Source organism: Carcharodon carcharias, chromosome 4 (assembly GCF_017639515.1).
Source record: "Carcharodon carcharias isolate sCarCar2 chromosome 4, sCarCar2.pri, whole genome shotgun sequence".
Taxonomy (NCBI): domain Eukaryota; kingdom Metazoa; phylum Chordata; class Chondrichthyes; order Lamniformes; family Lamnidae; genus Carcharodon; species Carcharodon carcharias.
Window position 1 is genome coordinate 96,532,312 of NC_054470.1, and position 25,133 is coordinate 96,557,444.

The 25,133-nt window shown below is 41.0% G+C and overlaps 1 protein-coding gene across 6 annotated transcripts in view; it reads right to left on the reverse strand.

The window, feature by feature from the left end:
* The window catches only part of LOC121276875 (lysine-specific demethylase 4C-like), a 458,082-nt gene that overhangs the window by 344,813 nt on the left and 88,136 nt on the right, over positions 1-25,133 (reverse strand). For all 6 annotated transcript variants that reach the window (XM_041185473.1, XM_041185475.1, XM_041185474.1 and 3 more), the window contains exon 7: positions 20,643-20,746. In XM_041185473.1, coding sequence (XP_041041407.1) covers positions 20,643-20,746 — 104 coding nt within the window. The remainder of the gene's footprint in view (positions 1-20,642; positions 20,747-25,133) is intronic.

Here is a 25,133-nt window from a genome sequence, read left to right on the forward strand (position 1 = left end):
TCGGTTAAGGAAAAAGGAGGACATGTCAGAGGAACTGTTTTTGAAGGTAGCATCATCGAAACAGATGCGACGGAGGCGAAGGAACTGAGAGAATGGGATGGAGTCCTTACAGAAAGCGGGGTGTGAGAAGCTGTAGTCAAGGTAGCTGTGGGAGTCGGTAGGCTTGTAATGGATATTGGTGGACAGTCTATCACCAGAGATTGAGACAGAGAGGTCAAGGAAGGGAAGGGAAGTGTCAGAGATGGACCACGTGAAAATGATGGAGGGGTGGAGATTGGAAGCAAAATTAATAAATTTTTCCAAGTCCCGACGAGAGCACGAAGCAGCACCAAAGTAATCATCGATGTACCGGAGAAAGAGTTGTGGAAGGGGGCCGGAGTAGGACTGGAACAAGGAATGTTCCACATAACCCATAAAGAGACAGGCATAGCTGGGGCCCATGCGGTATATGGGTATCTTTATGGGGTATGTGGAACATTCCTTGTACCAGTCCTACTCCGGCCCAGAGACCAAACGTAAACTGGGCGACCGCTTTGCAGAACACCTGCGGTCTGTCCGCAAGGATGACCCAAACCTCCCTGTCGCTTGCCATTTCAACACTCCACCCTGCTCTCTTGCCCACATGTCTGTCCTTGGCTTGCTGCATTGTTCCAGTGAAGCCCAACGCAAACTGGAGGAACAACATCTCATCTTCTGACTAGGCACTTTACAGCCTTCCTGATTGAATATTGAATTCAACAACTTTAGGTCTTGACCTCCCTCCTCCATCCCCACCCCCTTTCTGTTTCTTCCCTGCTTCCTTTTGTTTTTTTTTCCAATAAATTATATAGATTTTTCTTTCTCCCACCTATTTCCATTATTTTTAAATATTTTTAAATCTTTTATGCTCCCCCCACCCCCACTAGAGCTATACCTTGAGTGCCCTACCATCCATTCTTAATTAGCACATTCGTTTAGATAATATCACCAACTTCGACACCTATGTGTTCTTTTGTTCTGCCGTCTGTGACATCTTTTGATGATCTGCTTCTATCACTGCTTTTGCCAACAACCACACCACCCCCCTCCACTTCTCCCCAACCCCCCCAACCCCCACCACCCCCCCCACCCCAACCTTAAACCAGCTTATATTTCAACCCTTCCTGGGATTCACCTAGTTCTGTCAAAGGGTCATGAGGACTCGAAACGTCAAGTCTTTTCTTCTCTGCCGATGCTGCCAGACTGCTGAGTTTTTCCAGGCAATTCTGTTTTTGTTTTGGATTTCCAGCATCCGCAGTTTTTTGTTTTTATCTCTATGTTTACTCATTAGCATGTCAAGCACCTAGCTTCTCTTGATGAGTCAAAGCCTGTAGTCTATTTGACTCCAAATGTCATTAAAGCGCACACAGACAGGCTCAACTACTTACCCCCATAAACCTATTTTACAATAAATCAGAAAAATATTATGAAACTTATTATACTCTCATGACACCTCCCTCCTTATGTGAAAATGAACTATCATAATTTAAAAAGACAGCTTACCTCCTATACTTACCTATTGCTCACAATTTTTCATTACCAGTTGCATGCATACATACACACACAAATCTTTGGTATCAACAGATGTAATTTCAGTCCAGTGTCAAGGTTTTAAATGTCTTTGAGCTTTAAACTCTCAAGAGTGCTTCTGCAATTAGATTTTCTCGTCTAGCCACATGTATAATCTGTAGATTAAAATGATTGCAGTAATAAACTCCATCTGAACCGCCTCACACCTCGGGCTCGAAATCTGTCCAGAAACTAAAAAGGATTGTGGTTTGTATAAACAACTGTTTCTCATGAATTGTTTACAACATAAACCTTGAAATGCTGCAATGCTAACACCAGACCCAGAGTCGCCTTTTCAATTGGCAAATATTTTCTCTATTATACATTCAACTTCATGAAAAATACCCTATTGGCTTCTCAATTCCAGTTTCATCTTCTTCCAACAGTACAGCCCCAATGCCTATATCATTCACGTCAATGGCTAACTTAAATTGCTAGGCATAATTGGGTACTGCCAAAACTGGTGTCATAGTCAACACAGTTTTTGAACTGTCAAATTCCTTCTGACACTCCTGTGTCCACTGAAACTTCTCGTTCTTTAACAGTTCAGTGAATGGAGCAACGACACTGCTAAAATTTGGTGCAAATTTCCGGTAAAACCCACTCAAGCACAAAAATTTCAAAACTTCTCCTTTTGTTGTAGGCACGGGGAAATCCATGATAGCTTTGACTATCACATCTCTCAGAGCCACCTTTCCATGTCCAATGGTATAGCCTAGAAATTTAACTTGCATTTTTACAAACTGACCTTTAGCCAAGTTCTTCACCAAATTAGCTCCTTGTAGTCAATTAAATAATTCTTCCTTATGTTGTAATTGTTCCTCCCATGTTTGATTGAAAAACTATCAACTCGTAAATATAAACAGCACAATTGCTCAGTCCTGCAATTACTTTATTTGTCAGTCTTTGAAAATGTTGGTGTATTTTAAGACCAACTGGCATGACTTTAAACTGATATAGTCAATCTGGCATCACAAGAGATGATATCTCCGTTGCTCTCTGATGATGCTTGCTAATATCGTCTCAGCAAGTCAATCTTTATGATAAACTTTGATTCTCACACCTTCTCAATGCAATCTTCCAACCATATACAAGTGGTATAGGATATTCACTTTTGTCACTGCATTCACCTTTCAATAGTCCATACACAGTCTTTGTGTTCCATCCGGTTTCAGTACCATCACAACAGGCAACTCCAGTTACTGCAACTAGGTTCAATATGTCATTCTGAAACATAAATCCAATTTCTTTCTGTACTCGTGATAACTTTGTTGGACTCAATCTATAAGGATGCTGCTTTAAAGAAGATGAATCTTCTCCACTCACATCACGTGTAGCTAAATTTGTCCTTCACAGCTTATTCCCATAAATAGCTTTGTGTGACTGCAATAGCTTCTCCAAATCGCTGACTTGTCTGGAAGGTAACTCAATATTACATTTAAATTTTTAAGCACCTCATTATCGAATTTGACTAGAGGAAAATCAATTTCAGAATCCTTCATGTCTACCTCTTTCTCCTTATCTAGCAGCACTAATTCCTCCTTTTGGTCCTCTTCCCCGTCAAAGTACTTTTTAAGCATATTTACATGACAGACCCTCTGCCTCTCTTTTATCTTAAGTATTTATTAAATAATATACTTCACTCAGTTTCTTTTCAATCCTGCAAGGCCCATTAAGCCTTGGCTTTATACGAGTCACCCAGTACAGGTAACAAAACGAACACTTCTTCCCCAGCAACAAAACTACTGTGGTTCTCCTATCTTCCTTCACTTTCATCACTTGCTCTGATATCTTTAAATGTTCCCTAGCTAACTCACATGCTCGATTCAAACTTTCTCTGAAGTTTGATATATAATCCAGAAGAGTAGTTTCCGAGTTTTGCCCCACCAATTTTTCATGAATCAATTTTTGTGGTCCCCTTACGTCATGACCATAGACTAATTCGAAAAAACCAAATCCAGTCAATGCATTAGGAGTATCCCAAATAGCAAATAACAAGAATGGAATTCCCCTATCCTAATCCTGTGGATAGCCCTGACTATGCACCCTTATCATCTTGGTTTTAAAATTTTGATGCCTTCTTTCCAAAGCCCCGTGATTCAGGATAGTAAACTGTTGGCTTAAACTGTTTCATCCCCATACTACTCATTACTCCTTAAACAGTTGTGACATGAAATTTGAACCCTGATTTAATTGTATCTCTTTTGGTGAACCATATCTTGTAAAAAAAATTTAGTCAACTCTTCCACAATTCTCTTTTTTGTAATATTTCTCAAAAGGTATCACTTTTGGAAACCTTGTCGACACATCCGTTATTGTCAGTAAGTACTGATTTCCACTTTTAGTCTTAGGGAGAGATCTTATACAATCAATCATGACCCTAGTAAAAGGTTCCTCAAATGCTTGAATTGGAATTAAAGGTGCTGGCTTAATCACTGCTTGTGTTTTCCCTTTCACCTGACATGTATGACATGTTCTATAGAATTTGGCTATATCCTTATCCAATCCAGGCCAATGAAAATGTTTTTGTACTTTCGTCTGTGTCTTCCTAACTCCCAAATGTCCCCCTATTGGAATTTCATGAGCTATTCTCAGTATTCCATTTCTACATCCGGATGGCATAACAATCTGATGCACTTCCATCCATTTTTCATCTGCTGAAACTTGATACGGTCGCCACTTTCTTATTAACACATTACCCTTAAGGTAATAACATTCTGGAATACATTCTGCCTCTGTTTGAATAAGCTGTCTGATATAACTGTTTTATTCATGGATCCTTTTGCAATAACTCTACCATCTGCCTTGAGCTAAACACCTCAGCTGCATTCTCTTCCACTGTCTCTTCCTGAACAATCTTACCAAAGGCAGTGTCAGCTAATTGAACTTCAGCACCTTTTCCCTGCCTTTTAAATTCCTCTTCTTCCTGTTTCAACCTTGAGCTTATAATCTCATTAGCCCACAATCTGGAAACAATCCAGGATGCTCTTTCTGCAACATTCCTGCTGAAAGCATCTTTATAGGCTGCTCAACTGCCATAGGCATCACCCACGTCTGTGACCCAGCTATATAATTACCTAAGATAAATTGAACCCCTGCAATGGACAATTTTTCTACTACTCCAACAATCACCTCGCCTCCTTTCTACTTACTCATTAAATTTACCTTCCACAATGGAATAGATTTAGCAACTCCAGGAACCCCACTTATCACCTGTTCCTGCAATGCTCTCTCTGAACAACAAATATCACTATCCCATAGCATTAAGGATTGACTAGTTCCTGTGCCTCTTAAAACTTTAATATCTTTATCTACTCCACCTTGAAAGACTTCCTCTTCACATATAAAATCTTCAAACATTTCTGCAACCTGCTCCTCAGAGCTCCCTTGGGTAAATTATGAACACATTCCCATGTCTTTACCTATCACTGATTCTTCTTGTTTTATCTGTACACAAACCACTGGTTTTTCCTGTACCTGAACCTCAGAACCCACAGTACTTTTACTTCCAGAACTTTTCTGCATCACAATATTTGCAACAGATTTTCCCTGTAATTTCCAACTCATTGACTTTGTGTGCCCAACTTTATTACAATGAAAACACCTCAATTTTCAAGTGTCACTTCTACCCTCAGCACCTTCCTTTATATTCTGAAAAAAACATTCCTGGGAATTTCCACCTACTCCTCTTCTTCCCTGACTACAAACTTCCTTTCACCTTCCCACTTTCTATCCTTCCCTGATTTAAAAGGGTAACGAAGAAAAGTTTAGATCCATGAACTAACTCAGTCATCAGCTATCTCTGCTGCTTGTCTCACCATTTTAACTCTCTGTTCCTCTATATAAGTTCTCACTACAGAAGGAATTGAATCTTTAAATTCTTCCAAAAGAATTACTTCTCTAAGAGTTGCATATCTTGTCTCTACCTTTAATGCTCATATCCACCGGTCGAAATTTCTTTGTTTTACTCTCTCAAACTCAATATAAGTTTTCCCAGGTTGTTTCATCATATTCCTAAATTTCTGCCTGTATGCCTCAGGAACCAACTCAGATACACTCAAAATAGCCTTTTTTACTGCATCATATTCACCGACACTTCTGACAGTGAAGCATAAATCTCATGAGCTGTACCCACAAACCTACACTGGAAAATCAATGTCCAGTTTTCTTGTGGCCATTTCATCTGTTTAGCTACCTCCTCAAACAAAATAAAGGATGTCTCTACATCTCTTTCTTCAAACTTTGGAATAGCTTGCACAAATTTAAACATCTTCCCATTGGGATTTAGGTTAAAGGTTTTTTCATCATCAAAACCTTCCTCAGCATTTGAGATATCTTCTGAAGTCCAGCCTCTTCAGTTGGTACTCTGTCTTTTTCCACCTCTATTGCTAACTGTTCCCTCTGGAGGTCAAATTTTCACATTTCCATTTCTCTTTGAAATATTCTCTCTTTTGCTCTTTCTGCCCTTTCTTTTTTTGCTGCCTCTAGTTCTAGTTTTTTTTATTTCCTTTGCTTGTTGAAATTCAGGCTTCTTTATGTTATTAAGTCTCACGACCTCCAGCTATGATTCACTGGTGTCAGCTATCCGTTCCAACTTCAAATGCTGTGCTATCACTTGAACTATGTCTGCTTTCTTTGCCCTACAGGTAGCTTCAACTGCAACTTATCCGCCAACTCTGTTAACTTACCCCTAGATACTTTTTGTAACCCAATCAGAGTTACATTTTCTACTGACAAAAAGTTTTAGCCATGGAGACAGCCATTTTTTCAGTCTCACCACTTTAAGATCTCTCACACCATGAATTCAAAGTGCTCCTCGTACTCATAACCTTAAGATTCACCAACTTCAAACCAGCAAAGGAATTTCAAATATCCCAGACAAGCCCCCAGTTTGTTATGACATGGACAATGAAGTGTGCCAGGCAGATCAAATCCACAAAGGAAACTTGATCATGCCATCACAACAGTTTTGCGATTTGTATTTATTTGCCTTTACGGCAACAGTCCAAAAAGTTTTCGATTTTAAACAGATCCAGCAAATTAACACAATACCCTGGACAGTGGATTTCAAAATGGCTTTCTCCAGCTTCAGTTTCTGTAGACAGCAGGCTTGTGCACAAATGCTGGAGGCTTCATCAAGGCTACTTCACACACTTCTGTTAGATCTCACAATGCCTTCTCCTCACATATAGCCTAATTCTTCTTTATATATGTTTCTCTCTTAATGTGTAAATTCCATTGTTTCACAAGTCTTTGAAACTGTATCTCCCTCATAATAAAAACTTTCATGGTGTCACTATATATTGTCAGTAACTCTTGGGGAAAATAAACACATTCCTTAGCTTGCTTGTCTGGCTATTTGTAAACAGACTGAGGTCCTTTTGAAATCCAAATCCCCCTTCGTTTATCTAAAAATGCAAGTTCCCTTCACACCTTACATGCTAAGCCAGTATCCATGTTCACTCATTAGCATGTCAAGCACCTAGCTTCTCTTGATGAGTCAAAGTCTGCAGTCTATTTGACTCCAAATGTAATTAAATCATCACAGACAGACCCAACTACTTACCCCCATAAACCTACTTTACAATAAATCAGAAAAATACTATGAAAATTATTATACTCTCATGAGAAGTACAGCAAGTAATTAGGAAAGCTAATAGAATGTTGTCATGTACTGTGAGGAGAATTGAATATAAAGGTATGGAGGTTATGCTTCAATTGTACAGGGCATTGGTGAGACGACATTCGGAGTAGTGTGTACAATATTGGTCACCTTATTTAAGGAAGGATGTAAATGCGGTGAAAGCAGTTCAGAGAAGGTTAACCAGACTAATACCTGGAATGGGTGGGTTGTTTTATGAGGAAAGGTTGGACAGACTAGTCTTGTATTGCTAGAATTTAGAAGAATAAGAGGCGACTTGATTGAAACATAAGATCCTGAGGGGTCTTGACAGGGTAGATGTGGAGAGGATGTTTCCTCTTGTGGGAGAATCTAGAACTATGGATCACTGTTTAAAAATAAGGTGTTGTCCATTTAAAACGGATATTAGGTGAAATTGTTTCACTCAGAGGTCGTGACTCTTTGGAATTCTCTTCCTGGAAGGATGGTCAAAACAGAGCCTTTGCATATTTTTAAGGCAGAGGTGGATAGATTCTTCATAAGCAAGGTTATCGGCGATAGGCGGGGTGCAGATTTCAGGTTGCTATCAGATCAACCATGATCTTTTTAAATCGCAGAACAGGCTCGAGGGGCTGAATGGCCTACTCCTGCTCCTTGTTCGTATTTTCATATTCAAGTACATTTTTTAACTGTTACCAGAGAAAGAGGAATGAGTGAAGGGTGTGAAAGCAGAAAATAAAATTAGGAATTGAAAATATTTTAGTTGTCCCTTAGAAGCACAGAACTTGAGTATTGCTAAAAAAGGGACCATGCTCTCGAAGCTTTTCAGCTTGCACTTAGGCAGACGCAAGAATACCAAATTGCAAAGGGAACAGCAATTCATATTACATGAGGAGAAGATGGTGCTGATTAGGTGGCAAGTGAACTCTGATTGGCAGAGGCATTCCCAAGGAGAATGCACCAGGGAGTAGTTAACTGCCAAGCTTTTGTTTGAATTCAAACCAAGCAGGCCAACTCCAATTCCCCATGGCAATACCTTGGGGAATGAACCAGGGAATGGCTATCCCCCAAGCTTTTGTTTAGTTGAAAAAGGCACAATGCGCGGACATATTCTTTTTGTTTGCAAAGGACAGGGCCCTATGTGTGAATATATGATGCTTTTAGCATGTATAATTGAACCACACTGCCAGCCCAAATGAGAATCATAAATTGGTTGGTAGTGTAATTCTTAACACAATCCGGATTGTTTAGTAAGCATTGGCCAATTGCAGAATCACATCTAATGTTGGACGTTTTTTCTTGAGCTTTGCAAGCACAGGTTAGTTGAGTACGGTCAGTACTTTGCCTACTGCGAACAACCAAAGGGATTTAGTGTTTGATACAATTCACCAGTCATTGAGACGTACGTCTACATAGCTGGCATCACACCAACACTGAAATTCACATACCTAATTACGCACTTGTGTGGTAGGCAGAACATCTTTTTGACTTGATGACAGCATCCTGTTAGAAGAGGATACCACTTGTGATGCTCCTGCATGGTAGCAGTGAAAAACGGTTAGCTTTACCTGTTGCTCAAATTGTTTGAGAAACCTTACCCTTCCAGGATAAACTGAGGTAGACTGAGCACTTTTCAGGACCAAAAGTGGCAGCCTGAGGCCCATTCATGAATTTGCGCAATATACAGGGAGCAATGATCCGATCGGGGCAGCCATTATCCAGCAGGATAGCTTTGATGCACCCTACTTCAGCATCAAACTTGCACGGTGAGCAAAAGGCTCAGGCCTTATTTACAAAGTTGCCAATAAGGCCAATCTTAGAGCGCTTGGAACTGTAGGAATCACAACGTATATATTGACCAATGAAGGTGGGCATGTGGTAGCCAGTAGTAGAGAACCCATTGGCAGACTTCTCAACTTGCATTTTGAGGAAAGGGGAGCTTGTTTGACTGTTCCACCTCAAACGTGAATTCGAGTGCAGGATGGAGCCAATTAAGATGCAGTTGCAGATTCAAATAGAGCACACATATCATCTATGTGTCGGAAATATGCAAGGGGTAGGAGTTTAGGGGTCATTCCATAAAAGATGTTTTTCTCATAGAAACCAAAGATGTTAGCAAGAGCTGTGCTTAGAGGGGATCCCATGGCAACTCCATCCATTTGGGCAGACATGATGTCATTAAAACTGAACTCAACTGCATGAGTTGCTGAGTTCATAAGTTCAACGAAGACAGGTTCAGACAATGGCAATGCATCTACATCACCAAGATATAGTGATGTGGTGGAAATGTCTATGGATTCCTTGATCGGTACATTGGTGAATAGGCTAACAATGTCAAACGAGCACATGAACACTGCATTGCTATCAGTATGCAAGTCCTGTATGGCCTTTGCAAAGGCGAAGGAATCCTTCAGCGTACATGTGGAAAACTTGCTCAGAACTGGTTGTAGCCACTCGCTCAACCATTTAGCCAATTCACGTTGTGCAGAGCAAGTCATCGGCAACATAGGACATAAAGGCACATCGCTTATGTGTGTCTTGGGCAGCCCACACATATGTGGATGCAGTGAGCCATGAGGACAATTTGTTTATCTTCATTCATGGGATGTGGGCACCGCTGAAGAGGCCAGCATTTATTGCCTATCCCTAACTGCCCTTGAGAAGGTAGTGGTGAGCTGTCTTCTTGAAGCACTGCAGTCCATGTGGTGTAGGTACACCTACAGTGCTGTGAAGGAGGGAGTTCCAGGATGTGTCCCAGTGACAGTGAAGGAACGGCAATATATTACCAAGTCAGGATGGTGAGTGGCTTGGAGGGGAGCTTGCAAGTGTTGGTGCTCCCATGTGTCTGCTGCCCTTGTCCTTCTAGATGGTCGCATTTATAGGTTTGGAAGGTGCTGTCTAAACCCACCATATACAATGCCAGGCAGCTCGTTGCTCTTGCACAAGTCCAACAAGCATTTTTGTAACTTGTTTTCGAGCAGGGCTGTGCAGTCATGCTTAGTGGTGGGTCCAATGGATACAAATTTTGACCCATCATTAAGAAGAGTGTGCATTTTGTCAATATAGTCACGCTTGTTAAGGTTGACTATTTAGTCCTTTCAAAGACTTACAGATATGTATGTCTGCATTAGCCTTGAGGCCTCACAACATTACTAGACACTGATGTTGCATGTGAAAATCAGCCAAGTCATTGGTTATCCTGTAATATGAATGCACTAGGTCAGCTGGGTGTACTCTCAAGAACTCAGCAACTTCATTGAATGTTGGTTTGTGGCGGGATAGCTGGGAGTAGAGGAGTTCAAACTCAGCAAATACCTCTTCCCATTGGATGTGGGACAAGGGCACACCAAAATTAATGCCATCCGCGAGAACAAACTCCTTACTCACAGAAAGCACATGGTCAGAGAGATGGTCTGAGGTGCACAAATGTCTCATTTTTCAGTTTGATCACTATATTGCCTCAAAAGATGGCTGCACCAGAAACAATACCTGCTTAAAACATTCCAGCACTGTAAACTCACTCAAATGGAAGCAGTTTGGCAGCACAATTAATGACGCTGCCTTCCTCACCATTCAATATTGACCATACTCAACCAGCCTGTGCTTGCTAAACACAAAACATAATGTCTAACATTAGGTGTGATTCCACAATTGTTTGGTGGGCGTTGTCCAATCTCGACTGTGCTAAGAATTACACTAACAATCAATTTAAAGTTCTCATTTCAGCTTGCAGTGTGGCTCATTTAGCATGCTAGAAGCAACATATATTCACATACACAAGACCCTGTACTTTGCAAACAAAAAGAACATGTCCACACATTGCTCCTTTTACAACAAAACAAAAGCTTGGGGGACAGCCATTCCCTGCTTCATTCCCCAAGGCAATGCCTTGGCCAGAGTCGACTTGTCTGGTTTGAATTTAAACAAAACCTTGGTAGTTAACTGTTCCCTGGTGCATTCTCCATGGCAACGCCTCTACCAATCAGAGTCCACATGCCAATCAATAGTACCATCTTCTCTTGCAATATAAATTGTTGTTCCCTTTGAGATTTTGTATTCTTGAAGCTGTCTGATGAGCTCAAGACGAAAATCTTTGGCAGCACTTTTTTTTAAGCAATACTCAAGTTTTCTACCACCAAGTTACAACCAAAATATGTTAATCTCCTGGTTGTTTTGTTTTCTACTTCCACATAATTCATCCATTCATTATTCTCTGGTAACAGTGAAAATATGCACTTGAAGAATATAAAAACACCAAGGCTAATGTGCAGATAATTAAATAATATCTGGCTGTGGTCAGAATATCTTGAAAATTGTTCCCCTTGCGCTTTGATATTTGTGCATCTATCCTGATGAGTGCAAGACGAAAAGCTTTGACAGCATGTCTTTTTCAGCAATATTTTAGTTGAGTTTAAACCAGAATATATTTTAGCTATATTTCAGACTCAACTGTTCCAACACATTCCTGTCTAGTCTCCCACATTGAACCCTCCATAAAATTGGACATTAAAAACTCTGTTGTCCATGCCTTAACTTGCATCAAGTGCCATTCACCTATCACCCCTCTGCCAGCTGACCTACATTGGCTCCTAGTCAAGCAATGTCTTAATTTTAAAATTCTGATGCTGGTTTCATATTGCTCAATTGTCTTGCCCTTTCTATCTCTGTAATCTCCTCCAGGTCAACACAACCCTCAGGAGATATCTGCACAATCTAATTCTGGCCTCTTGAGCATCCACGATTTTAACTGCTCCACTGTTGGTGGCTGTGTTTGCAGTTGTTTCAACTCTAAACTCCAGAATTTCCTCCCCTCGCTTCTCCGCCCCTCTCCCTGACTTTCTTCCTTTAAGAGATTCCTTAAGACATAACGTTTTGACCAAGCATCCGACCCACTATTTCATGATGTAGTTCGGTGTCCTAACATAATGTTCCTCTGAAGCACTCTAGGATGTTTTATTTCTGCATCATAAACGAGTTGTTTTAGTTGCTGTTAAGAATACCAGGAATAATATGAATTTCCTGACATGTGAATAATTTTATTTCCATAACAAATGCTCATTTCCACACTTAATGAGCAGAGAGAAGCAAACCAAACCAGCGAGATTGGGCTGTTAAACCAAAGGACTGAATTCAAAGGGTCTACAGTTGATTTTTTAAAATTCATTCATGGGATGTGGGCTTCGCTGGCTGGGCCAGCATTTATTGCCCACCCCTAATTGCCCTTGAGAAGGTGGTGCTGTCCATGTGGCGTGGGTACACCCACAGGGCTGTTAGGAAGAGAGTTCCAGGATTTTGACCCAGCGACTGTGAAGGAATGGCGATATATTTCCAAATCAGGATGATGAGTGACTTGAAGTAGAACTTCCTGGTGGTGGTTTTCCTATCTATCTGCTGCCCTTGTCCTCCTAGATGGTAGTGGGCATGGGATTGGAAGGTGCTGCTGAAGGAGCCTTGGTGAATTCCTGCAGTGCATCTTGCAGATGGTACACACTGCTGCTACAGTGGATCGGTGGTAGAGGGAGTGAATGTTTGTGGATGTGGTGCCAATCTAGTGGGCTGTTTTGTCCAGGATGGTGTCAAGCTTCTTGAGTGTTGTGGGAGCTGCACTCATACAGGTGAGTGGAGAGTATTCCATCACACTCCTGACTTGTGCCTTGCAGATGGTGGACAGGCAGGCGTTGGGGAGTCAGGAGGTGGTTACTCATCGCGCTATTCCTAGCCTCTGACCTGCTCTTGAAGCCATAGTATTTATACAGTTAGTCCAGTTCAGTTTCTGGTCAATGGTAACCCCCGGGGTGTTAATAGTGGGAGATTCAATTACAGTAATGTCATTGAGCTTCAAGGGGCAATGGTTGGATTCTCTCTTGTTGGAGATGGTCATTGCCTGGCACTTGGTTGGTACAAATGTTACTTGCCACTTGGCAGCCCAAGCCTGGATATTGTCCAGATCTTGCTGCATTTGGACATGGAATGCTTCAGCATCTGAGTCATCGCAAATGGTGCTGAAGATTGTGCAATCATCAGCGAATATCCCCATTTCTGACCTTATGATGGAAGGAAGGTCATTGTTGAAGCAGCTGAAGATGGTTGGGCCAAGGCCACTACCCTGAGGAACTCCTGCAGTGATGTCCTGGAGCAGAGGTGAATGACCTCCAACATCTCTCTTTCTGCTAGGTATAACTCCAAGCAGCGAAGAGTTTTACTCCTGATTCCCATTGGCTCCAGTTTTGCCTGGGCTCCTTGATACCACACTCAGTCAAATGCTGCCCTGATGTCAAGGGTAGTCACTCTCACCTCACCTCAGGAGTTCAGCTCTTTTGTCCATGTTTGAACCAAGGATGTAATAAGGTCAGGAGCTGAGTGGCCCTGGCGGAACCCAAACTGGGTGTCAGTGAGCAGGTTATTGCTAAGCAAGTGCTGCTTGATAGCACTGTTGACAACCCCTTCCATTACATTACCGATGATGGACAGTAGACTGATGGGGTGGTAACTGGCCGGGTTGGGTCTGTCCTGCTTTTTGTGTACAGGATGAGCTTTTTTCCACATAGTCAGTAGATGCCAGTGTTTTAGCTGGACTGGAATAGCTTGGCTAGGGGCATGGCAAATTCTGGAACATAAGTCTTCAGTACTATTCCCGGAATATTGTCAGGGCCCATAGCCTTTGCAATATCCAGTGCCTTCAGCCATTTCTTGATATCATGTGCAGTGAATCAAATTGGCTGAAGACTGGCATCTGTGATGCTGGGGACCTCTGGAGGAGGCAGAGATAGATCATCCACTCGGCATTTCTGGCTGAAGATTCTTGCAAATGCTTCAGCCTTATCTTTTGCACTGATGTGCTGCACTCCTCCATGATTGAGGATGGGGATCTTTGTGGAGCCACCTCCTCCAGTGAGTTGTTTAATTGTCCACCACCATTCACAACTGGATATGGCAGGACTGCAGAGCTTAGATCTGATCCTTTCTTTGTCGAATCGCTTAGCCCTGTCTATCACATGCTGCTTATGCTGTTTGGCCGGCAAATAGTCCTGTGTTATAGCTTCAACAGGTTGACACCTCATTTTAGGTATGCCTGGTGCTGCTCCTGGCATGCCCTCCTCTTCATTGAACCAGGGTTGATCCCCTGGCTTGATGGTATTGGTAGAGTGGATCTGCTTGGCCATGAGGTTACTGATTGTGTTTGAGTACAATTCTGCTGCTGATGGCCCACAGCGCCTCATGGATGCCCAGTCTTGAGTTACTAGATCTGTTCAAAATCTATCCCATTTAGCACGATGGTAGTGCCACATAACAGGATGGAGGGAATCCTCAATGTGAAGCCGAGACTTCATCTCCACAACAACTGTGCGGTGGTCACTCCTACTGATACTGTCATGCATCTGCGGCAGGGAGGTTGATGAGGATGAGGTCAAGTATGTTTTTCTCTCTTGTTGGTTCCCTCACCACTTGCCGCAGACCCAGTCTAGCAGTTATGTCCTCTAGGGCTCAGTCAGTCGTAGTGCTACCGAGCAACTCTTGGTGGTGGACATTGAAGTCCCCCACCCAGAGTATATTCTGCACTCTTGCCACCCTCAGTGCTTCCTCCATGGAGGAGCACTGATTCAACAGCTGAAGGAGGGCAGTACATGGTAATTAGCAGGAGGTTTCCTTGCCCATGTTTGACCTGATGCAGTGAGACTTCATGGGGTCCAGAGTCGATGTTGAGGACACCCAGGGCAACTCCCTCCCAACTGCAGACCACTATACCACCACCACTGCTGGGTCTGTCCTGCCAGTGGGCCAGGACATACCCAGGGATGGTGATGGTGCTTTCTGGGACATTATCTGTAAGGTATGATTCCTTGAGGAAGACTATGTCAGGCTGTTGCTTGACTAGTCTGTGAGACAGCTCTCTCAATTTTGGCACTAGCCCCCAGATGTTTTTAAGGAGGACTTTGCAGGACAGGGCTGAGATTGCCTTTGTCATTTCCGGTGCCTAGGTCGATGCCAGGTGGTCCGTCCGGTTTCATTCCTTTTTTGTGACTTTGCAGTGGTTTTGTTACAACTGATTAGCTTGCTCAGCATTTAAGAGGGCATTTAAGAGTCAATCACATTGGAGTCACATGTAGGCCAGACCAGATAAGAGTGATGGATTTCCTTCCCTGAAGGACATTAGTGAACAAGATGGGTTTTTACAACAATCAACAATGGTTTTATGGTCAGCATTAGACTTTTAATTCCAGATTTTTATGGAATTGAAATTCCACAATCTGCCATGGTGGAATTCAAACCCGGGTCCCCAGAGCATTACCCTGGGTCTCTGGATCACTAGCCCAGCGACAATACCATTACGCCATCGCCTCCCCATTAAATACAGTTGATACAGAAAAAAAAAATTAATGCATTAAAATACAAATGCCAAACCCATTCCGCTTGGAAGGCTACAATATTCATGATGTAATATATGTGACAAGTCTTGTATCGGCAGGTTACAGTAATTTTCCTTGTATTTGGAGTACATCCACGTGCTAATGTGTTTTTTAAAACATCTGATTGTGGTCTGAAAAATCTGCTGCATCAAAATCTCTCTCCAAAAGACTATCCCTACTAAAGATTCTTTTGAATGAAAACGTGGATAAAGACAGGTTGTTAAAGTTATAATATTTCTCAATGTTGCTACTGTTGATGGAGCTATATATTTTAAGCAACTACATTGAACATTCCAGAAAGGGCATGTTCAAAGATTTATGATTAGAGAGTTGCAGGGTATCAAATGTACTTAAAGAAGTAATTGCACTCTTGGATGCCAGAATCTCTCAATGTCTACACCACTGTTTAGTTTTACAAATGTTACTGGTAGGCAACAGCTCAGATGTCACCTATCCCTTATTGGTTAACTTATCAGTGTTCAACACATTTCTGTTTCAGTGTCACAAGAACCTACAGCTCACAAGTTTATTTTCAGTTCCTGTTCTCATTGCCTTGTTACTCGGGAATGCAAGTGGGAACATAGTTTCTTCTTTTTAGCACTTGAAATGATATTTTAATTCAATTTTGATGTATTTCGCCGCCTCCTGCTCTTTTCTTCTCTCAAAATAAGTTTTAGCAGCATCTGTGATTATGATTGTTTTAAAAGTTTCAGTTATACTGCACTGTAATGTATCAAGCAATGCAGTAACAAAGGCAGGTAGGTTTAAAAAGCCTTTTGCTTTACAATGGAATTCAAGTACTTCCACTTGCCTAATATAAAAGCAAAATACTGCGGATGCTGGAAATCTGAAACAAAAACAAAAATAGCTGGAAAAACTCAGCAGGTCTGACAGCATCTGTGGAGAGGAACACAGTTAACGTTTCGAGTCTGTATGACTTTTCATCTATTAAAGAGTCATACAGACTCGAAACGTTAACTGTGTTTCTCTCCGCAGATGTTGTCAGACCTGCTGAGTTTTTCCAGCTATTTTTGTTTTTGTTACTTCCACTTGCCTTCTCACTATATCCGTCAAATCCTTCTCTCTCCAGAAACCAACGTCATTACCTATTGCATCCATCTACATTGCCCACCTTAATGGTCTTCCCTGGTAACAAACTCCACAAATCCATAACAAAAACAGAATTACCTGGAAAAACTCAGCAGGTCTGGCAGCATCAGCGGAGAAGAAAAGAGTTGACGTTTCGAGTCCTCATGACCCTTCGACAGAACTAGGTGAATAAGGAAGGGGTGAAATATAAGCTGGTTTAAGGTGGGGGGGGGGGTGCAGGGTTTGGGTGGGGGGAGAGAAGTGGAGGGGGGTGGTGTGGTTGTAGGGACAACAGCACAAAAGAACACATAGGTGTCGAAGTTGGTGATATTATCTAAACGAATGTGCTAATTAAGAATGGATGGTAGGCCACTCAAGGTATAGCTCTAGTGGGAGTGGGGGGAGCATAAAAGATTTGAAAATATTTAAAAATAATGGAAATAGGTGGGAAAAAGAAAAATCAATATAATTTATTGGAAAAAAAAACAAAAGGAAGGGGGAAGAAACAGAAAGGGGGTGGGGATGGAGGAGGGAGGTCAAGACCTAAAGTTGTTGAATTCGATATTCAGTCCGGAAGGCTGTAAAGTGCCCAGTCGGAAGATGAGGTGTTGTTCCTCCAGTTTGCGTTGGGCTTCACTGGAACAATGCAGCAAGCCAAGGACAGACATGTGGGCAAGAGAGCAGGGTGGAGTGTTGAAATGGCAAGCGACAGGGAGGTTTGGGTCATTCTTGCGGACAGACCGCAGGTGTTCTGCAAAGCGGTCGCCCAGTTTACGTTTGGTCTCTCCAATGTAGAGCAGACTGCATTGGGAGCAACGAATGCAGTAGACTAAGTTGGGGGAAATGCAAGTGAAATGTTGCTTCACTTGAAAGGAGTGTTTGGGCCCTTGGACGGTGAGGAGAGAGGAAGTGAAGGGGCAGGTGTTACATCTTTTGCGTGGGCATGGGGTGGTGCCATAGGTGGGGGTTGGGGAGTAGGGGGTGATGGAGGAGTGGACCAGGGTGTCCCGGAGGGAACGATCCCTAAGGAATGCCGACAGTGGGGGTGAAGGGAAGATGTGTTTGGTAGTGGCATCATGCTGGAGTTGGCGGAAATGGCGGAGGATGATCCTTTGAATGCGGAGGCTGGTGGGGTGATAAGTGAGGACAAGGGGGACCCTATCATGTTTCTGGGAGGGAGGAGAAGGCGTGAGGGCGGATGCGCGGGAGATGGGCCTGACACGGTTGAGGGCCCTGTCAACGACCGTGGGTGGAAAACCTCGGTTAAGGAAGAAGGAGGACATATCAGAGGAACTGTTTTTGAAGGTAGCATCATCGGAACAGATGCGACGGAGGCGAAGGAACTGAGAGAATGGGAAGGAGTCCTTACAGGAAGCGGGGTGTGAGGAGCTGTAGTCAAGGTAGCTGTGGGAGTCGGTAGGCTTGTAATGGATATTGGTGGACAGTCTATCACCAGAGATTGAGACAGAGAGGTCAAGGAAGGGAAGGGAAATGTCAGAGATGGACCACGTGAAAATGATGGAGGGGTGGAGATTGGAAGCAAAATTAATAAATTTTTCCAAGTCCCGACGAGAGCACGAAGCAGCACCGAAGTAATCATCGATGTACCAGAGAAAGAGTTGTCCACAAATTCATCACTCTTCAAGTGATAAAGGCTTATCTATTTAGTTAATTCTAGCCCCCTGAATCATTCAGCAAAATGGATAAACATGCCTGCATCTACTTTGTAATTTCCTTCACAAACTTGAAAATTTAGTTGTTTAAGCTGATTGTAACACCTCTTCACACAGTCAAAAGAGAGGAAAGTACATCTACACTTACTGAGCAGGGATTCTGAAGTTAGTAAAGAGCTCAAATCTTTCCAATCATTAGCGAGTTAAGTGCAGTATAACAGGCAGCCTATCAACAGAAAAACTACCAATTGCACAGATGCCAAACATGCAGTACAAATGGGACAAAAGAGGAAAGACGATACACATTATCTGTGCAATAATCTTCTATGCAACCCATCCTAAATTCAGGTATGTTACTCATAACAAATTTCCTGCGTAATTTGAAAAGACAAATTATATTCATTTAATTTGATATTCTTTATCTGCTAGATTCAACCATAAATTGAACAAGGATAAAATTATTTAGTAAATTTCCAAATTGACAAGATTGACACGAAATAAACACTTATGAAAGCCTGAAACTATATCAACATTTGCATAAAGTGACACACAAGTTCTGGATTCATTGCTATCAAATATTTAGATCAGCAGTATTTCAATAATTTGAAACCTGCTCTTGCAGGTTAATATGCAAAAGTCGATGGCTGCACATCCACAAGTTTTGATATTACTTATTGATGTAACTATTTGGGATCAGACATGTAATCCATTTATTCTGAAGAATTCAAAAAAGAAATCAAGCTTTAATTGTTCGTCAGTTTTGGAGTTAAATCACAGGGGGAGAAAATTAGACAAGTAAACAAAGTAAAAAAAAATCTGAAAGAACATTTTAAAGAAATTGTTCCTGTTGCACACCCCATTCCTGTTGAAATTTTCTGTTTGAGACTGGAAAGCTCAGCCATATCCCCATAGGAAACTTGAATATAGTTAACAAAAGGAATTAAGATTCAAAATCATTACTCCAATTTGAGAATCAAACTCAAAAAATACTGTTAATTATATTTCTGTTAAAACATTTAACATTTGTTAAGTCTATTTAAATTTACAAAGAATTTCCTATGCATTAACATCACCAAATGAAGAATAGCACATTTTTAACAGTTCATAATTAAACTTTTTTTAAAAAATTTGCTATCCCACATTTATATAGGATAATTCCCAAATCCTCGAGCATATGAGCATACAAATTAGGAGTTACTCGGCCCCTTGAGCCTGCTCTGCTATTCAATATCATGGCTGGTCCGAATGTCACCTCAACCCCACGTTCCTGCCTACCACCCAACAACCTTTTACCCCATCGTTAATCAAGAATCTATCCAGTTCTGCTTTAAAAACAAAGACTCTGCTTCCACTGCCTTTTCAGGAAAAGAGTTCCAAAGGCTCACAACCCTCAGAGAAAAAATTTCTCCTGATCGGTCTTAAATGAGCTACCCCATAATTTTAAACAGTGACCCCCTAGTTCTAGATTCTTCCACAAGAGGAAATATCCTCTCCACATCCACCTTTGTCAAGACCTGCAGGAGCTTAAAGGTTTCAATCTAGTCGCCTCTTACTCTAATAAATTCCAGTGGATACAAGCCTAACCTGTCCAGCCTTTCCTCAAAAAACAACCTACCCATTCTTGGCATTAATCTAGAAAACCTTCTCTGAACTGCTTCTAACCCATTTACATCTTTCTTAAAATAAGGAGACCAGTACTGTACACAATACTCCAGATGTGGTCTCACTAATGCCCTGTACAACTGAAACATAACCTCCCTACTTTTTGTAATCAAAAACCCTCACAATAAATTATAACATTCTATTAGCTTTCCTAATTACCTGCTGTACCCGCATACTAACCTTTTGAGAAAGTAAACCATCTTGCTTATGATAAACATGAAGGCAAGGAAAGTTCTATAAAATTGCCTGTGATCAAAACCAAACAGCAGATTTTTGGTTAAAATCTGAGAATTACTTTGTGTAACATCTTCCAAAATATGCTATCTGAAAGATAACACACTCAAAACAACCTTCTAAACTCAATTGAAAAAAAATTGGACACAAACCAAAGTATTACTTAACATATACTTTTTCAAAAGAACATAGCAAAAAATAGTCAAAGAATAATACTATCTAATAAAAGTGACGTCATCTTAAAAGATCATGCATTTTATACATAAATACACTTCACAACAGAATAATTCCAGGATTATGGGGGTAGGTAGGCCCCATGAAATACAATCATTTTATATGGATTTATTTTTTTAAATATATGTTTAATACCTTGTCAAAAGGAATCCCATACTTCTTTAGTATGGAAGGAGAGATAAGGGTCATCTTGTGACGTAAGAAAGCATCACATCCCTGGGAGCTACTTGGAAAGAAACCTGTAAATGACAAATATTTTACAATTAAGTTGTTTATATTACAATAGGGTAATTCATTTTATCTTACAAGTTCACCAAAATAACTAAGCAGTCCTTCCCATCACAAAGGGAACATGCGGCTACTGTATGTGGAAAGGGAAGTCAAAAAACAATTTTTATACGTAGCTACTTTTAACAATCTTTGAAGTTGTTTTGTTTTATTTTTGCTCTTTTTTAAAACTACGCATTTCAAATAGATTTTTACCTCCATTAGCTCTATTGAAATGGTCAAGTATCCAATCCTTTCCACAATGTTTCTTAAAACAACGTATCCAAGCATTTGATACCCACCAGCCATAGCTCAGTTGGCTGCACTCTTGGCTGAGTGACAAGGTTCTGAGTTCAACTCCCTCTCCGAGACTTGAGCACAAAAATCAAGACTGACATTCCTGTGCAGTACCAAGGGAGTGCTGCACTGTTGGCAGTGCCAGCTTTCAGGTGAGACGTTAAAACCGAGGCCCCATCTGCCATCTCAGATGGACATAAAAGATCTGAGCTTTCTATTTTAAAGATGAGTAGAGGAGTTATCCCCTGTGCCCTGGCTAATATTTATCCCTCAAGCAACATCACAAAAACTGACCTGTGCCTCTCTTCACAGATGTTCCATGGTGAAAGTTAGAGAGCAGAACAAGTCTCAGAGTCATCCAAAGCCAGAAGAAAAACACTGCCCAGTTAGACACTGCTTCATAGGTAGCCAATAAAAAGGGCTTTCTGACAGGTCCAAGGCCAGTATGAAATGCCATCCTCAATGGAAACAAATGGGGTCACTGGCAGGTGTCCAGAGTCTATTCTTAAGGTCCTGGAGAATAAGAGTGAAGAAATTCCACTGCATTTGTATAGGGCCTTGTGGGACCACACCTGGAATACCATGTACAGTTTTGGTCTCCTTACTCAAGGAAAGATATACCAGCTTTTGAGACAGTGCAACACTAGGCTGTTTCCTGAGATACATGGGGAGTCTAGAACTAGAGGCCAGCCATTTAGGACTGAGATGAGGAGAAATGTCTTCACTCAAAGGGCTGTGGATCTTTGGAACTCTACATCGGAAGACTAGGGACTAAGGGAATTAAGGGATATGGGACAGTGCAAGAAGGTAGAACTGAGGTAGATCAGCCATGATCGTACTGAATGGCGGAGCAGACTTGAAAGGCAAAATGGCCTCCTCTTGCGCCTACTTTATACATTCCTATACTTCTATCCAAATTGAGGTCACAAAAAGAATCTCACATCGCACATCTGCCACGCAAAATTCAATAAATTTTTTTCTTTATTCTTTCATGGGATGTGGGTGTCAAATAGCATTTGTTGTCGATCACTAACTGCCCTTAAACTGACCTTGCTAGGTCATTTCAGAGGACAGTTAAGAGCCAACCTCATTGCTGTGGGTCTGCAGTCACATGTAGGCCAGATGAGGTAAGGATGGCAGATTTCCTTCCCGAGAGGACATTAGTCAACCAGATGGGTTTTTACAACAATCAATGATAGATTCATAGTCACAATTATTTAGACTAGCTTTCTATTCCAGATTTATTAACTGAATTCAAATTCCACCACTGCCGTGACAGAATTTAAACCCAGTGACATTACCACTATGCCACTACCTCCCCCAAATATAAGGAGATGATTCAAAGTTATCAAGAATTTCCACGATTTGCCATTTTGATCTAGTAGTTTATATCATTTTGACATAAATATTAGTTGGTAAATTATAAAATTATCATTAAAAGTTTAATTATTCTTGAGGCTATTAGTCAGAATCCTAGCTTTATTTTTATTTGTGCAGAAAAGTAATTTTATTAAAATCAATTGGGAGGCTACAGAATTCTGACTCTGGAGTATTTCTCCAACCACTGTAAATGACAGCTTCTGCTCCTTTATACATGTTTTTAAACCAAAAGAGTGAAATAGAAATTTGACTGTCACACTAAGTATGAAAGAGAAGAAATGCAAACTACACATTTTTTTATATAGTGCAGTAAAGCTCCTATGCCTCTGATCACACAAAGTCAGAAGATGCGCTGTTTTATCAAGGTCCAAATAGTAAAGCATGTATAACAAAATTAGGATAAATTTCTAATTCACAGCCTGGATAGTAATCGCAGTGAACAGATCACCTACCTCTTGTACAACCCACCTGATTCTCATCCAATTAATTACAAAATATATTATACTGTTTTTAAAGTAAGGATTAAGGACCTTTAAGGCTACAGAGTCAAAACATAAAATAAACATTCAATGAGATCACACACAGGTTGAAGAGACTTTGCAGTCTGGCCCTTTCTGTTTCTGTTTCTCCATATTAGAAGTAACATTTTTCGATATATTTCTCCCACTCCCTCCCACCAAGTTTAACAAACAGTTTACATTAGACAACGTGTGACACAAGTATGATAAAACAATACTGTACCTTTGGACTTACTGTTTAAGTGTCTGCACATGTGTACCATACACAAAAATGCACACATGCATTTCTATAAAACAAAGAACAAACTTGCATTGTGTAACTTCTACATCCTCAGGATGTCTCAAAGTACTTCATAGTCACTGAAGTACTTTCGAAGCGTGGGAAATGTTGTATCGTAGAAAAAAAACAGACAATTTGTGCACAGCAAGATTCCAAAAGCAATGAGATGGCAGTTGAGAAATAGGTATTGGCTAAGATACCAGGAGAAATCCCCTGCTCTTAGAATAATTCCACACTCCCCTGGAGAGAACAGAAAGGGCTTCATCTTTCACGATTCAACCAATACGTCAACCTCTGACAGTACGGACCTCTTACACTATTGCACATACTACCTATATGGATTAGGCACTTAAATGTCTCAAAAACACAGTTTGAACTCATGACCTTCTGACTCAAAGACAGCAATATGAGCCATGCACACTTGCACAGTTTGTTTAAGGAGTCTAGAAACAATTTATTTGAAAAACTATCTAAGGGCAGGAGTGTAAAATATTTATATTTATTCATAATCCATGCAGGGAAGAAGAATACTCTGCCTGCTGTAATGAAGTTTTGAAATAAGCTCACTGTTAGAGAAATAATTTGAATGTTAATGCACACTTCCACGTGCGCACAATTGCATTGATGAGACAAATTCCTGATATGATCATTGAACTAGGCAGGAACAAGCCAAAGCACTGCCAGTTGATTTTTTTCCCCAAAGATGTCAGCTGTGACTCAGAGGTAGCACTCTCATCTGAGCCAGAAGGTAGTGGGTTCAAATTCCAGTGCAGAGACTTGAGCACGTAATTTAGGCTGTCACTCCAGCGCAGTCTGAGGGAGCACTACATTGTTGCTGTGACGGCATATCGTTCTGATGAGTCATTAAACCAAAACCCCATCTGCCTTCTCACATGCAGACAAACGATCCAATGGCAACTATTTTGACAAAGAACAGGGGAAATTCTCCAAGTATCCTGGCCCTTATTCATCCATCAATCAAAACATAAAACAAATTATCTGGCCATTACATCATTGCTAATTGGCTGCCGTGTTTCCTACATTACAATTGTCACACCTCAGCAAGTACTTAATTAGCTGTGAAGTGCTTTAGGACATCCTCAGGTCTTGAAAGTGCTTTAATGTGCAAGTCTTTCTTTCTTGTTCCAATGAGCTAAAATACATAGCGACTTTAAGTTGGAGTAGGAAATAAAAGCTCTGTTCCAGAGTTTAGATTTTATTATTAGTCTAAAAGCCAGCAATGCCCTCAATAAATGTCAAATTTACATGATTTTCAGTTTTACAAAGTTAGCCAGCAGTTTTTCTTTTGTATTGCTGAGAGAAGGGGGCATGCTTTCCCCTTGCACTCATCAGGGCACTTCACAAGAATGCCAACATAAGGGGAAAACAATAATTTATACTGGATGAGAAAAGTGCTGATTGGTTGGCAAGTGGACTCTGGTTTCCCCTTGTATTGAAATTCTTGCAAAATGTCCTGGTGACAAGACGAAAAGCTTCAAATGTTTCTTTTTTCAGTGATACTCAAGTTCTGCACTACCAAACAACTATTTTGTCTTTTAAATGCCAGCTGCAATTTTGAACAAATTTAGTTAAGCGTAGTCTCATATCTCTACTCGCAGCACTCTTTTTTTAAATACTCAAACTTTGAAAGATGTCTGATTAGCAAAAGCAGATATATTCTTTGACAGACTTTCAACTATGGCATAATGCCTTAGGCCAATCCTAAAGCAATGTTAAGTCCATGTTCTGTGCCTACATTTATAAAGTACCCATCAGATAAAGTTCTACTTACAATGAAACCTAGGCCCCAAATTTTCATGCATCAAAATAGATGCCAATGAAGGAAGCACATAAGATTGTCCACTATCCTACTGGACTTCCAAC